This window comes from Gigantopelta aegis, chromosome 5 (assembly GCF_016097555.1).
Source record: "Gigantopelta aegis isolate Gae_Host chromosome 5, Gae_host_genome, whole genome shotgun sequence".
Taxonomy (NCBI): Eukaryota; Metazoa; Mollusca; class Gastropoda; order Neomphalida; family Peltospiridae; genus Gigantopelta; species Gigantopelta aegis.
In genome coordinates, this window is record NC_054703.1 from 1,770,879 (window position 1) to 1,785,854 (window position 14,976).

The 14,976-nt window shown below is 37.7% G+C and overlaps 1 protein-coding gene across 3 annotated transcripts in view; it reads left to right on the forward strand.

The window, feature by feature from the left end:
* The window catches only part of LOC121373198 (hemicentin-1-like), a 32,136-nt gene extending 29,686 nt beyond the window's left edge, over positions 1–2,450 (forward strand). For all 3 annotated transcript variants that reach the window (XM_041499659.1, XM_041499660.1, XM_041499661.1), the window contains one exon: positions 208–2,450. In XM_041499659.1, the coding sequence (XP_041355593.1) occupies positions 208–249 (42 nt within the window). In that variant the 3' untranslated portion in view covers positions 250–2,450. The remainder of the gene's footprint in view (positions 1–207) is intronic.
* The last annotated feature ends 12,526 nt before the right edge of the window (positions 2,451–14,976 follow it).

The following is a 14,976-nucleotide window of genomic DNA, read 5'->3' on the forward strand; positions in this document are numbered from 1 at the left end:
GGGGGGGGGGGGTCACGTGTTCTGAGAGAGACCTCCCACATATTTGAACTTTTTTTTCTTCTTTTTTTTAAAATTTAATTTAGTGCTGAAAATGTATCTTTTTTTCAAAATGGTCAAGAAAATATTTATGACTAATATTACAGGCTGAATAAAATACAGTTACTGATTAGAAATTCACTGATGAATTTGTGTTTTTATTTCTTTCAGATTGGTGTATACCAGTGTAACCCGTGGACTCCTGTGTATTGATGAAGGACATTTTTAATGTTTGACTGACAGTGTTATTTTAGATCATGTAGTTTTATCATTAACTGAAGCATGGTGTCTAACTGTTATACACTTCACATTTTTAGAATATTAATTAGTTCAATTAAATGTAGACTTGAAAAATGAAAATGAGAAAATCATAATCAATAAACATTTATGGAAATTTAATACTTTATGATGAAGAGCTGTGATATCTTCATTCTTAATGATTCACATTACCTTAGCATGTTCTTTTCCACATAAATGTATTTTAAAAGTCACATCCGCTTTAGGTCATTTTCATTCTTAATAATTCACATTACCTCAGCATCTTCTTTCTCATATAAATGTCTTTTTTAAAAATCTAACATTTTTTTATACCTTATGTAGGTAATTAAAATGTTGATCATTTAAGACCCTTTTCTCACAAAGTTGTTGTAGAATTTGTTACTGACGGACTTTAACCCTAAGACTAATGTTGGAGTTGAAGAAACAACCTGGTCCCAGTATATCTGCTGCAATGACATGATACACTACAGCTAGGATATTTAATGTTAGGAGTTGGAAGAAACAACCTGGTCCCTGTATATCTGCTGCAATGACATGATACACTACAGCTAGGATATTTAATGTTAGGAGTTGGAAGAAACAACCTGGTCCCTGTATATCTGCTGCAATGACATGATACACTACAGCTAGGATATTTAATGTTAGGAGTGCATCACCGCTTACAGTTTCACCAGATTGTGAAAAGTCATCTCTAACATCTATATAAGTACAGAGCTCGTACACACGAGCTTGTAATACACTAATTCAACATATGGAGTCATTTAAATGTAATATTGTTTGTGACATACATCAACCATTTGTGACATGAAATATTTTATCGCAAAAACAACCGATACAGACACGTTATCACAACCGATATAGACAAATAAATTTGACAAAATGTTTATTAACTTTCCCTATTAATGCCACACCTTGAAGATGATTCTATAATTTGATAACAAATTAATTTTCTTTGGAAGCTGAAGGCAATATCACCGAAATGGAACTCGGGGAATGTAGTGTGACCCGAAAGTGGGAAACCTGATTGGAAGTAGCGGAAAGACATTTTAGTTTTCAGTTGATATCATTTTTAATACGGGTGTGTAATAGTTATGAGATTTATTTGTTTTAATACATTCTTATAAGTGGATTCAGGATTGTGTTTTGAGGAAATTGTCACAGAATTTTCCCCCTCTTGGCACCAACGTTGGGAAATTTGGTGCATTTGTTTTTTTCTATCAATAATTGTCAGTTTTTGATTTGAGCATCCAAACATGAGAATATGAAATTTCTCTAACAAACTCGAAACTTCTTTTTTTTATTCAGATTTTTATTTTATACTCATGACACTCAGTGTTCAATATTTGGTATAATTTTACTTACAGTAATTGTCTATCCTTGTTTCCACCAAAACATGAAACTAACACTGAAATATGTGACTAAATTTGGAAATGTGGTAAGGCTCATTTGCTCTTGAATATGAACCAGAACATTTTACAACAGAGGTGGGATCAAGTTTTGTCACATGTATGATGAGATAGATGTGACATTTATAGTGGGAGAATGTTAAAGATGGGATCTGGTTTTGCCTCAGTTATTGTTTGTGAGATGTCACGTTTGAGATCTGGTTTTGCCACAGCTATGGAGAGGGAGATATCAAAGGTGGGATCTGGTTTTGACACAGCTTTGGTGAAGGAGATGTCACAATTGGGATCTTGGTTTGCCACAGTTACTGGAGAGGGAGGTATTTTAAAGGTGGGATCCGGTTTTGCCACAGCTATGGTGAAGGAGATGTCACATTTGGGATCTGGTTTTGCCACAGTTTATGAAGAGATATATCAAAGGTGGGATTTGCGACAACCAGTTGACTGAACTTGCCCCTGGCTGTGTCACAGTTAAGGAATCGAGGAAGATGTCACAGATGGGATCTGGTTTTGTCACAGTTATGGTGTGTGAGATGTCACTAACAACCAATTAAACCTCCTGGATCTACTACTTATACTGCATACTCTACATGTACACATTTATTTTATAGAATATATTTTTTATACGTTTTATCTATAAATTGATTTGTATAACCAGTATTTCACAAATATATGCAATAATGCTCACTGCGATTCTTATGCAATTAACCCTTGGAAATAAAATAAATTTTAATAAAATATTGAGTTGTTGGCTTGTTTATAGCTCTAGCTCCGGGAGAAAACTCAAAAGGGCTTATTTGATGGTCAAAGTTATACTAAGGCCCAAAAATCACATCGGTACTGGATCCACAAAGGGACATTCCCGAGTTTGCTGCATCGTAAGATGTTTCCGACTAATAAAATATTTCTACGATTAAACTTACATATTAAATATATTTTCTTGTTTAGAATATCAGTGTCGGTATATTCAATGTGGTATATTCAATGTGTTTCTGGTCGTCTTAATATTTGTAAGAAGCCCAAACTGGATGTTGTCTTCAAATAATTTCGTACGTACGAAAAAATCTTTTTTAAGGAAATAAAATGAAATTTAACATAGTACATATATTAGAACGATCAGAAACACGTTTAATATACAGCCACTAATATTTTATGCAGAAAAATATATTTGATATGTAATTGCAGTCATCAAAAAGTCTCCGTTAGTCAATAAATATGGCAGAAGACGACATGGAACATACACTAGTACTCTGGCAGCCTCCTCAGAACCGGACATTCAGTGTGTTTTGAGCCATTATTCACAAAAACTATACAGCATAGCTGTTACAGGTACGTTGGGGGGGGGGGGGGGCGGTTGTGGGATGTATTAATCTTTTTTTTATTTAGTTGTGTGTGTATTTTGTTTTTCTGCTCTATGTAAGGGCAAACAGGTGGCTTGTGGTGTCCCCCATGTGCACCACGACTGGTATGGTATGCTATCCTGTCTGTGGGACGGTGCATATAAAAAAATCCCTTGCTACTAATGAAAAACTGTAGTGGGTTTCCCTTCTAAGACTATATGACAAAATTATTAAAGGAATTGATAGGGGGGGGGGGGGGGGGGTGGCTTGAATATAAAATTGGACAATGTGCCGATGACACTCCTTTGTCTCATAGAAATGCAATACGTACATGTACTTTAGATATTTTTAGAGACATATCGGGACTGAAAATAAATAAAGAAAAAACAAAAACTATTGGATTAGGTCCCCTTGCGAATACCATGGCGGAAATGTATATACAAGTAAGTCTAGATTGGTGTGAAAACAAGTTTGAGATTCTAGGTATAACACTTAATAAACAACTAGATAATATTTGGACACTGAATTTAGATGAAAAACTGGCGTGGCAGATGCGGAACTATGTGGTAGGATAACGGTTGTAAAAACATTAGCTATGTCAAAACTAACTCATATTTTTACCAGTCTATCAAATCCACCTAATGAACATATATTAAAAATAAATAGAATGATTTTCTCATTTATATGGAAAGTTGGCCCAGATAGAATTAAACGCTCAGTTATTACAAACATTTATTCTGAGGGTGGGTTAAAAATCAATGAAACATTACCATTTATTAAAGCTCTAAAAGTGTCATGGTTAAGACGCTACTTTCAATCAGACTGCAAATAGTTTTTAAATAAATATATGGACAATGTAGCTATATCTAACATGGGAGCCAATGTTGGTGAATATTTAAATAAAAGTTTTAAAATCCTTTTTGGAATGATGTATTGAAATGGATGGAAAGATCGTGTGCAAAAAACCCCCAACAGAAATTAAAACTTGTGACGAAATGGTAAATGAGCCGATATGGTACAACACACATTTTAAAAACAGGTCATTATTTATCCGCAATTGGTATAATAACGGTATAACACATATCAGACATCTGTTATCTGAAACAGGATACATCATTCCTTTTGCAGAGATAAAACAAAAATATAGCATACGAGGAACCTTTTTAGATTACGAAAATGTAATTCATAGTATCCCAGAAAATTGGAAAGGCATTGTCCAAAATATTGCAAGGACAGATAAATTTATATAATACTTTATGTCCAACGTATATGTTTTTAATGACAAAAATAAGTAAAGGTTGTGGTGTATATTATAATATACTTTCTATGAATGTAGAAATGCCAACAGCACAAATCCGCTGGTCTGCGATAATAAACGATGATAACTCCCCGTTAATATGGAAAAAGGTATATTTAACACCGAGATTATGTACTAAACAAATCGCACTTATAGATTTTCTATATAAAAATTCTTAATAGAATAATAGCAACCAATAGCTTTCTATGTAGGCTAGGGATTCGGGACGATGCACTTTGTACTTTCTGTAATGAGGACGAGGAAACGATAATACACCTTTTTGTAAAATGTTCAAAAGTGACTTCTTTGTGGCGAAATTTGGAATCTTGGATTTTTGATGTCACTGGATGCCGTACAATTATAAACGATAGAAAGATCATTTTTGGTATACAAACAGGACAAAAAATACTTAATCATTTAATTTTAATAACAAAACAATATATATATATATATATATATATATATATATATATATATATATATATATATATATATATATATGTATATATATATATATAATGCTCGTGTAGCGAACATCTCACTATCGTTTCCTCGTCTTCTAGCCATTGTAAAGGATTATTACATGACAGAAAAAATAATATCACAAATAAATTTGCAAGGGGACGACCATATTATAAAATGGTACGTATTTTTCGCGGTATTAGAAGCCAGTGAATAAATATTCTTCTTCTCCGTTTTCATTTTAATTAATGTTGATTTAATCAACTGGTTTTTAATGCATCTATAATATATATATATATATATATATATATATATATATATATATATATATATATATATATATATATATATATATATATATATATATATATATATATATATAGATAGAAGTCGTGTAAATAGGAGATCTGCTGTGAAATAGCCCATGTGTTCAATTATATGTTATACCTCCCTGAAACATCAGCTGTACATACCTTTTTACCTTTTTTTTTCAATTACTGTTTGTATTCATTTACGTGCTGTGTATAGTGTATTGTTCTTTTTTCTTGTATTCTGTAATTTATGTTTTATAAACTGTATATTTGCAAATAAAAAAGAAAAATAAAGAATTAAAAAACACCAAAAAAACACTGAACTATGAGGCCACACAAGCACAACTGTAACGTAGCCCAGGGATAAAGCGTCCGCCTTATGCGCGGTCGGTTTTGGGATCGATCCCCGTCAGTGGGTCAGGACTAGCCCGAGTACACTCACCGTAAGAGGGGTCGGGACGTAGCCCAGTGATAAAGCGTCCGCCTAATTCGCAGGCGGTTTTGGGATCGATCCCCGCCATTGGGCCCATTGGGCTATTTCTCGTTCGAGCCAGTGCACCACGACTGGTATATCAAAGACCGTGGTGTATGTTATCCTGTCTGTGGGATAGGGCATATAACAATATTCCTTGCTACTAACGGAAAAATGTAGCGGGTTTCATCTTTAAGACTATATGTCAAAATTACCAAATAGCCACTGATTAATAAATCAATGTGCTCTAGTGGTGTCGTTAAACAAAACAAACTTTAAGTCATCGGACCTGTGGTTGGTAGGTACCGGGTTCGCATTCCGGAACTGGCTCCCATCCACAGTGAGTTTAACGGCCAGACATAACAAATATGTGATATTTTGTAAACTTTGCAATTTACTGATGTGGTATTTTGTAAACTTTGCAATATACTGATGTGGTATTTACTTGAATGTTTTGCAAAGACTGGACATAACCGATTTCTGTCATCCCTTGATTTATTATTGTGGTATTTGGGTGAATGTTTTACAAAGACTGAACATAACCGATTTCTGTCATCCCTTGATTTACTGATGTGGTATTTACGGGAATGTTTTGCAAAGACTGGACATAACCGATTTCTGTCATCCCTTGATTTACTGATGTGGTATTTACGGGAATGTTTTGCAAAGACTGGACATAACCGATTGCAGATGTCATGATCATCCCTCGATTTACTTATGTGGTATTTTTGTGACCCTTGGTTCATTTGCATTCCATTCCAATATTTATTTACATGCTCATATACCACTAAGGTTTCAAGCATGTCTGTCACGGGCCCCTCCTCCGGATAGCCGGCAGGAGTGGTCCGGGACAGAAATATAGGGAACATTTTAAAATTTAAAGCCAAAAATTATATTGGGACATTAAAATTTTGATGTGCATTCCAAATATAAAATTCCTATTTCTTAATTTTCGTCACAATTTTGACCGGGTAATCTAAACTTAAAAGGTCTCAAATCTACATATACTTAATTTAACCCTAAATGAGGAGTTGGGGGGAAGGTTCATATGAAAGGTGAGTCCGCCTCACAGGAAATTTATTATTTAAAAGAGGTGCTACGTCGGTATTGGGAATCTAAGTGTGGCAGACAGGGCAGGGCCGAGGCCCAGGGGAGGGGAGGCGGGAGCCCCCCGGACAAACCTAACTCCCCTACTGCCAAACCGCCTACGCCTACCATTCCTGACTTCCGGTGGTCTCCCACCCCCCACCCACCCCCCCACCCCCCACCCCCGCCGTCCCAACCGCGATGCCCTCCACCAACGCGGCCCCTCAAATAAATTTATTAATTATTTAATTGTTTAATTATTTAATTATTTAGTTTAATCCACTAGCAGAGTGGAAGTCACTTTCAGAGTGACACGATTCCATATTCGTGAAACCGTTTTAAGGAAAGTTTTGCGTCTGGCCAGTCAGCGGAGCAGAAACGCATCCAGGATGATCACTTGGAGCCGAGCGCCTCTCTGTAATCCAAGGGAAACAAAAAGTTATATCATTCAAAGACGCCATCACCCTTTAATATGTAAAAACCGAAGGGAGGTCCAGGGCAATAATACCAAGGTCCTCCAGACGGCATGGGTGCAGTTTCCCGCCCCATTTGATTATATTTTTTTCATTAAATCAATGGTTAAAAATATAAAATAAAATATAATAATATAAATATTAAAATACAGAGCACGCTTGTAAACATTTATACAAATATATTTTAAAAACACAAAAATTCCAAATATAAATTTACATATAATATATAAGGTAGCCGGTGAGCTATAGGGGGATGCCTTACTGCCAGGTTAGGCATTTCCCAATTTACACCCAAGCTGACGCATAAATCATATACACTCATTCATCACATTCATTCATAAAAATTATAAAAAAGGAGGAAATCCCGCCTTCTTTATTCATTTAAAATACATAATCTCATTGTAAAATTATTTTATTAAAAAGTTGTTTAAAAGCCGGTATATTATATTTATATAAATTTATAATCTCGCGTCCCTTAGTCCAACAAAGCTCGCCAGGCAATCTTAGAGATGAAACCCGTAACATTTTTCCTTATTTTTTGAAATATCAAAGTAATATCTCATTAAACGCTCGCAACTTTGCGATATCTCGATGCATTGCAAAAAGTCTTCGAAGGACGATCCAAATGTTGCTTATGAGAGTTTAGTTAATAGGAACCCAGATCTGTGTAGAGTTATTGCACGGAAAAAAAAGAAAGAAAGAAATGACGCACTGAACACATTTTATTTACGGTTATATGGCGTCAGACATATGGTTAAGGACCACACAGATTTTGAGAGGAAACCCGCTGTCGCCACTAGATGGGCTACTCTTCCAATTAGCAGCATGGGATCTTTTATTTGCGCTTCCCACAGGCAGGATAGCACACACCATGGCCTTTGTTGAACCAGTTATGGATCACTGGTCGGTGCAAGTGGTTTACACCTACCCATTGAGCCTTGCGGAGCACTCACTCAGGGTTTGGAGTCGGTATCTGGATTAAAAATCCCATGCTTCGACTGGGATCCGAACCAAGTACCTACCAGCCTGTAGACCGATGGCCTACCACGACGCCACCGAGGCCGATAGTTATTGCACGGATGCTGATAACCGATCTGAAAAATATGGACATAAGACTGGTAGGTACTGGCTTCGCAGCCAGGTACCGGCTCCCACACAATACGAATTTTAACGACTGAATGACCACTACACCGACTTCTCTCTCACTAACCACTAACCCACTGCCCTTGATAGACAGCCCAGATAGCTGAGGCGTGCCCAGGACAGCGTGTTTGAATCTTAATTGAATATAAGCACGAAACTAAGTTAAAATGAAACTGCAATTATGGTCATTTCATTAACTCACTGATGGATTCAATTCACGCTTTCGTAATATTTAAAAACACGAAGTGTCAATTGACAGGTTCAAACATACTGCACTGATTCGAATAGACCGAATATTTCTGTCTCTGTAAAGTAGAAAAACCCCAAGGGCAATCACTCTTCAAACTTTAATATAAAAATATTGTTTTTAAAATGTTGTCACCTCCTTTAAAGGTAGGGTCAACTCAAACAAGAGTCTTATGTGTTGGAAAGATGCATACCCGGACCACCAACACATACCGACACTTTAACAAATGAAAAACGCGTAATTTTAGAGTTAATAAAAAAAACACCATGATTATTCCTGCTAACTGGGGGCAGCCATTTTGTTTCGTTTTTGTGACGACCGGTGGTATAGTTTGGGGGGAAGTGACGTCAGCTCCGTCCATCACAGTGTAAACAAACCTCTAAGTTACGACAAGGCGCTTCGCTTTCAACAACCTGACTTGTAAAACAACATAAATGACTTGACAGTATAATAAATTATTTAACTTAATATACTTCAATTTGCATCAATATAACGAAATGGAGTTACAGTATTTTTCTTTTTTAAAAAATCCAAAGAAAAAAAATATATTATTAGGCCTATTGGTAGGGTATGTTCGAGCAAAAAACGACCACTCACGATACCCAAGTGATACTTTTCTTTTCTTTGGGACGACGTAATTGGTCAGTTTTGTGATTTTAGATGGGAAAGTATACTTAATCAAGGGTTTTACAAAATTACTTACTGTAATACAACAGGAAGTCCATCACGATTTGAGGGACATCCGTGCGGTACACAATACCCTGTGATCTTAATAAAAGAGGCACGTCTTTTTAGGGTGTCTAGACACAGTGTCTGGGGACCGTCTAAATATACACCTGCCAATCAGGAACCACAGGTACAGGCCACGGAAAGAAAAGACCAATTAACCAAGAAAACATTCCGATTATTATTTCAGTACATGGATTAATTTATGTACAAAACATAATGCAGTTATTTCAACACTTTGACAATGGTGGTTTATTTTGTATTGAAATATAATATATAATTATTGCTGGCTTACTGGGATGGCTATTATTACAGAACATTGCGATGCATTCGCAATAATTAGGTATGTTTTGTTTCTTCAGTTCGAAGACCTGACGTGACACGTTAGGTATTACGTAACAACCAGCTCGCCACAGGGCGTATTCACTGGGATGGTACAAAATGGCTGCGCCCGTTATATATAATAGCCGTCACATTTAACCGTTTTATTAATTAACTATACGATTATACTTGTTGATATTAAGCAATAATGTGCATTATATATCGTTGAATACGCATACCAGGCCAAATGCCTTAATTGTCCCCTCATTTAACCTGTCGTATTGTTAGAGCGCCGTCATAAAAATATGTCGCTGCAGAATGGCATTAGGGGTGTAGTTTGTTTGAATGTAGTGGTAGTGGGAGTGCGAGGGGGCGAAAATAAAAACTATCGAGCCCTTTTCGTCTACGTTATCCCTGGACACCGATAAACATACAGTGGCAATGTCATGAGGCGGAGTGCCAAGGGAACTTTGGGGGAGGTTTGGAGGGGGATCGTAAAAAAACGAAAATTAATATACAATAAAATTATAAGAGTCACACAATTTAGAGGGGGGGGGGGGCTGGACCCCCTCTAGATCCGCTTCTGACATACCCTAATACTACACTGTAAAAATATTTTCGACATACCTCACTCATCCCCGACCCCTTAGCCTACGCCCCTGCGCAAGCTTACTGTGTGAACATGTATCACGCTACAGAGATCATGTTACTCATTCCTTAATTCACTCTGGAAGAAAGGAAGGAAATGTTTCATTAAACGACGCACTCAATACATTTTATTTACGGTTATATGGCGTCGGACATATGGTTAAGGACCCTGTGTGGAGAAAAGGTACATATGTATTTTTACAGTCTTTCGTGTAATCATTCAATAGTTGTCATCTTGTGCATACGTTGTCAACACTGGTGAAACTATTATACGTGTTCCCATCGTTTTAAATGAAGTGACAGACTTGACAGCAGTGGTGGCATTACTCTTGGCTGTTTTCATAGTGATTCACCAGTGCATGGCACTGTCATATTTCTTGTTTTAGAGCCTTGTCCTGTGCTAGTCTGGGAGTGGCAGTCCTCTTGGTGGCAATGCAAGGGGCTGAAATCTCTAGTAAAGGATCTCCTCAGGACTTGCTGTCCTTCTATAGACGAGACACTAGATAGAGATTCATGGAATCAACCACTATTTTGCCAGATGCCCATTCGACTCTGCATGCTGATATCCAATAGTCGATGATTATTAAATCAATGTGCTCAAGTGGTGTCGTTAAACAAAACAAACTTTAACTGTACAAAGATACATGTACGTCCCTGACCATGCATTACAGTTTTGTTGTTCAGACTGATATAGAAAATCGTGCATTATGCATTGTACAGAGATACGACCCTGACCATGCATGACGGTTTTGTGTTCAGACTGATATAGAAAATCAAGCATTGTGCATTGATATAGAAAATCGTGCATTGTGCATTGTACAGAGATACGGCCCTGACTGTGCATTACGGTTTTGTCGTTCAGACTGATATAGAAAATCGTGCATTGTGCATTGATATAGAAAATCGTGCACTATGCATTGTACAGAGATACGGCCCTGACCATGCATTACGGTTTTGTTGTTCAGATTGATATAGAAAATCGTGCATTATGCATTGTACAGAGATACGGCCCTGACCATGCATTACGGTTTTCTTGTTCAGATTGATATAGAAAATCGTGCATTGTGCATTGATATAGAAAATCGTGCATTATGCATTGTACAGAGATACGGCCCTGACCATGCATTACGGTTTTGTTGTTCAGATTGATATAGAAAATCGTGCATTGTACATTGTACAGAGATACGGCCCTGACCATGCATTACGGTTTTGTCGTTCAGGCTGATATAGAAAATCGTGCATTAATATAGAAAATCGTGCATTATGCATTTTACAGAGATACGACCCTGACCATGCATTACGGTTTTGTCGTTCAGACTGATATAGAAAATCGTGCATTGTACATTGATATAGAAAATCGTGCATTGTTCATTGATATAGAAAATCGTGTATTGTGCATTAATATAGAAAATCGTGCATTTGTGCATTGATATAGAAAATCGTGCATTATGCATTGTACAGAGATACGGCCCTGACCATGCATTACGGTTTTGTTGTTCAGACTGGTATAGAAAATCGTGCATTGTGCATTGTACAGAGATACGGTCTTGATTGTGAATAACTGTTTTGTCGTTCAAATTTATAAACCTTTAACTAAAGGGGCGGGACGTAGTGCAATGGCAAAGCGCTCGTCTGAAGCGCACTAGCGTTAGGATCGACACCCGTCTGTAGGCCCATTGGGCTAGTCTACGTTGCAGCCAGTGCTTCACAACTGGTGTGATAAAAGCTGTGGTGTGCAATGTCCTGTCTGTGGGAAGGCGTATGTAAAATACCCCTTGCTGCTAATCGGAAATAGATACCCATTGCCTGGCGGTAGCGGGTTGCCTCTCTCATTATCTGTGTGGTCCTTAACCATATGTCCGACGCAATAAGTTTTAATAAATAAATAAATAAATGTTTTATTTAACGACGACGCACTCAGCACATTTTATTTACGGTTATATGGCGTCAGACATATGGTTAAGGACCACACAGATATCGAGAGAGGAAAACTCTCTGTCGCCACTTCATAGGCTACTCTTTTCGATTAGCAGCAAGGGATCTTTTATATGCACCATCACACAGACAGGAAAGCACATACCACAGCCTTTGTTACACCAGGTGTGGAGTACTGGCTGGAACGAAAAATAGCCCAATGGGTCCACCGACGGGTATCGATCCTAGACCGATCGTGCATCAAGCGAACGCTTTACCACTGGGCTACGTCCCGCCCCAAATACATCAATAAATACATAAACACTGAAATTTAACTTTTGAATGAATAAACTGAAAAGAGAGAATAGAAGATCATTGAGTAAGTGATTTGTAAAATACACTTGTTAAATCACTGACAATTAAAAATAAATTCCATTAGTTAATTTATTTTTTTCACACACAGCCACTGATGGTTCAATGTATTGTCAAGAAGGAAAAAATGAAACACATTTATTGTTCGACATAATCCCGTTGTACAATAACACATTTAGTCCAGCAGTCATGGAGCATACTGATCCCTTCCCTGTAGAAGGCGGCATCTTGGACCTTCAGGAAGTTTGTCACAGCATCCACGACGTCATCATCTAAGGGAAAATGACGACCACCAAGCTCCTTCTTCATCTTCGTGAAGAGGTAGTAGTCAGAGGGTGCCAAATCAGGAGAATAGGGCGGGTGTTCGATCAGTTCTAATCCACATTCCTGGATGACAGTCATAGCCACTGTGCACTTGTGGACTGGAGCACCGTCCTGGTGGAAGATCACACTCTTGTCAGCTTTTCCCATAACCGTTATCAAAATATGGCTCTAAGTGAAAACAATATGCGGTGATGTTTAAAAAGTAGGGTCTGTGACTTTTTGGTGCACGCACATTTTTTATTTTTTATTTTATTTTACAATACTTGACTTTTGTTAGCACCTTTAAAAAGGAAATATTCTATAGGAAACCGATGAATTAGACTGTAACTCCATAATGAATAATACTAAAACTACTATTAAAGACAGTGTTAAGTTTAAAACACATAAGCCAAAAAAAAAAAAAAAAAAAAAAAAAAAAAAAAAAAAAATGCTGCAAATAAAAACGTGTCCTGACAATTCATAATACTACAGATGAAATCTCATTTTCAATACAGGGACGAAAAGTTAAAGTTTGTTTTGTTTAACTACACCACTAGAGCACATTGATTTATTAATAATCGACAATTGTATGTCAGGCATTTGGTTATTAAAATATTATGTTATACAAGAAACCCGCTACATTCTTCCAATGAGTAGCAAGGGGGGGATATTTTATATTCATCTCACATTCAGGATGGATGATATGGTATGGTATAGGGATTAGCATGCACGTTCAGAGCAAGCTGTTTTATCACACGCCCTTCATTGGCACAGGTGCCGGTATCAGCCGGCTCCTCCGTCCAGGACAGGAAAGGGTTGGGATGGGTGAGAGAAGTGACCGCCTACACTGGCAGGTGCAAGAGAGCACAAGCAGCCCAACCGGGGTCGGTAGCAGGCGGAGGGTTGGTTTGGGTGTTATGGAATTTGGAATGTCCCGTAGGATTGATGCCAAAGGGAAAAGGTGCTCAGTTTGAATGAAGGAAATAAATTTTGACACATTTTTGATCGGTCCACCGAATGGAAAAAGGGGAGCTATATATGTTTTGGAACTTAGTTTGCCGAAAGTAGCTCGTTACTAGGACCTACATGTAGTTGGTGATGAGATGTCTCCCTAGGTTGCCGATAGGGACCCTTATAAGGGCCTGATCTGTTCAGATCATCTTCTGGATGGAACATACCATGGCCTTTTATATACTAGTCGTGGTGTACTGGCTGGAATAAGACATAGCCCACCAATGGGGATTGATCTTAGATCGACCGCGCTTCAGGCGAGCGCTATACAACTGGCCTACGTCCCGCCCCTTCAATACAGGGATGATGACACAATTCTGGAGCAACACAAGCGTATCGAATGACACTTTATACTACAGTAAGTCTGAAAAGGTACGTGGTATGTTGCTAAGAGCAGATTTTGAAAAGGCACTCGACACCCAATTCATCGTTATTCATGCATACGTCTCTCGATTGTTTGGGAAACATATTAAACGTTGGATATCAGGTGTGTGTTGTTAACAAAAACGACCTTTTAAAAATATTTTTGTTTATTACTTGATGAAAATATGTTTTCATTCTTCTATGCCGGATCGTAATTAGCGCAGTGGTAAAGTGCTCGCCCGATGGTGTAACAAAGGCCGTGGTATGTACTACCCTGTCTGCAGGGTAGCACTTATAAAAAATATCTTGCCGCGGTAGCGGGTTTCCTCTCTAATTATCTGCGTGAGAGCTTACGATAAGTCTGACGCTATATAACCTTTATTGCTGAGTGCGTTGTTTGGGCGGCGGATGGATCTGGTATAAAGAGCTAGTAGTTTAATTTCCACCCCCTGTGTATAAATACGGTACTGGGTGGGTGAGCGAGTCTAGACGGTGTCTCCCCCAGTAAATATATCGAGAAAGAAGAGCATTTTCCTGAGCAGTGACCCGAGAAGCAACCCCACAACCTAGTGATCCACTACCCCATCTTTTATATTACTTCTGGGTCGATACAATCTCAAAATAAGAACAAAAAGTGCCCAAGAATACCCGAATACCGACCGCTTGAGTAACCATTTTGTTAGGTTATCCATGCGAATCTTCTGTGATCAAATATGTAGACATGATGTTGACTGTGTAATGCGGCTGCGCTGTATTGAGAGAAGTAGCT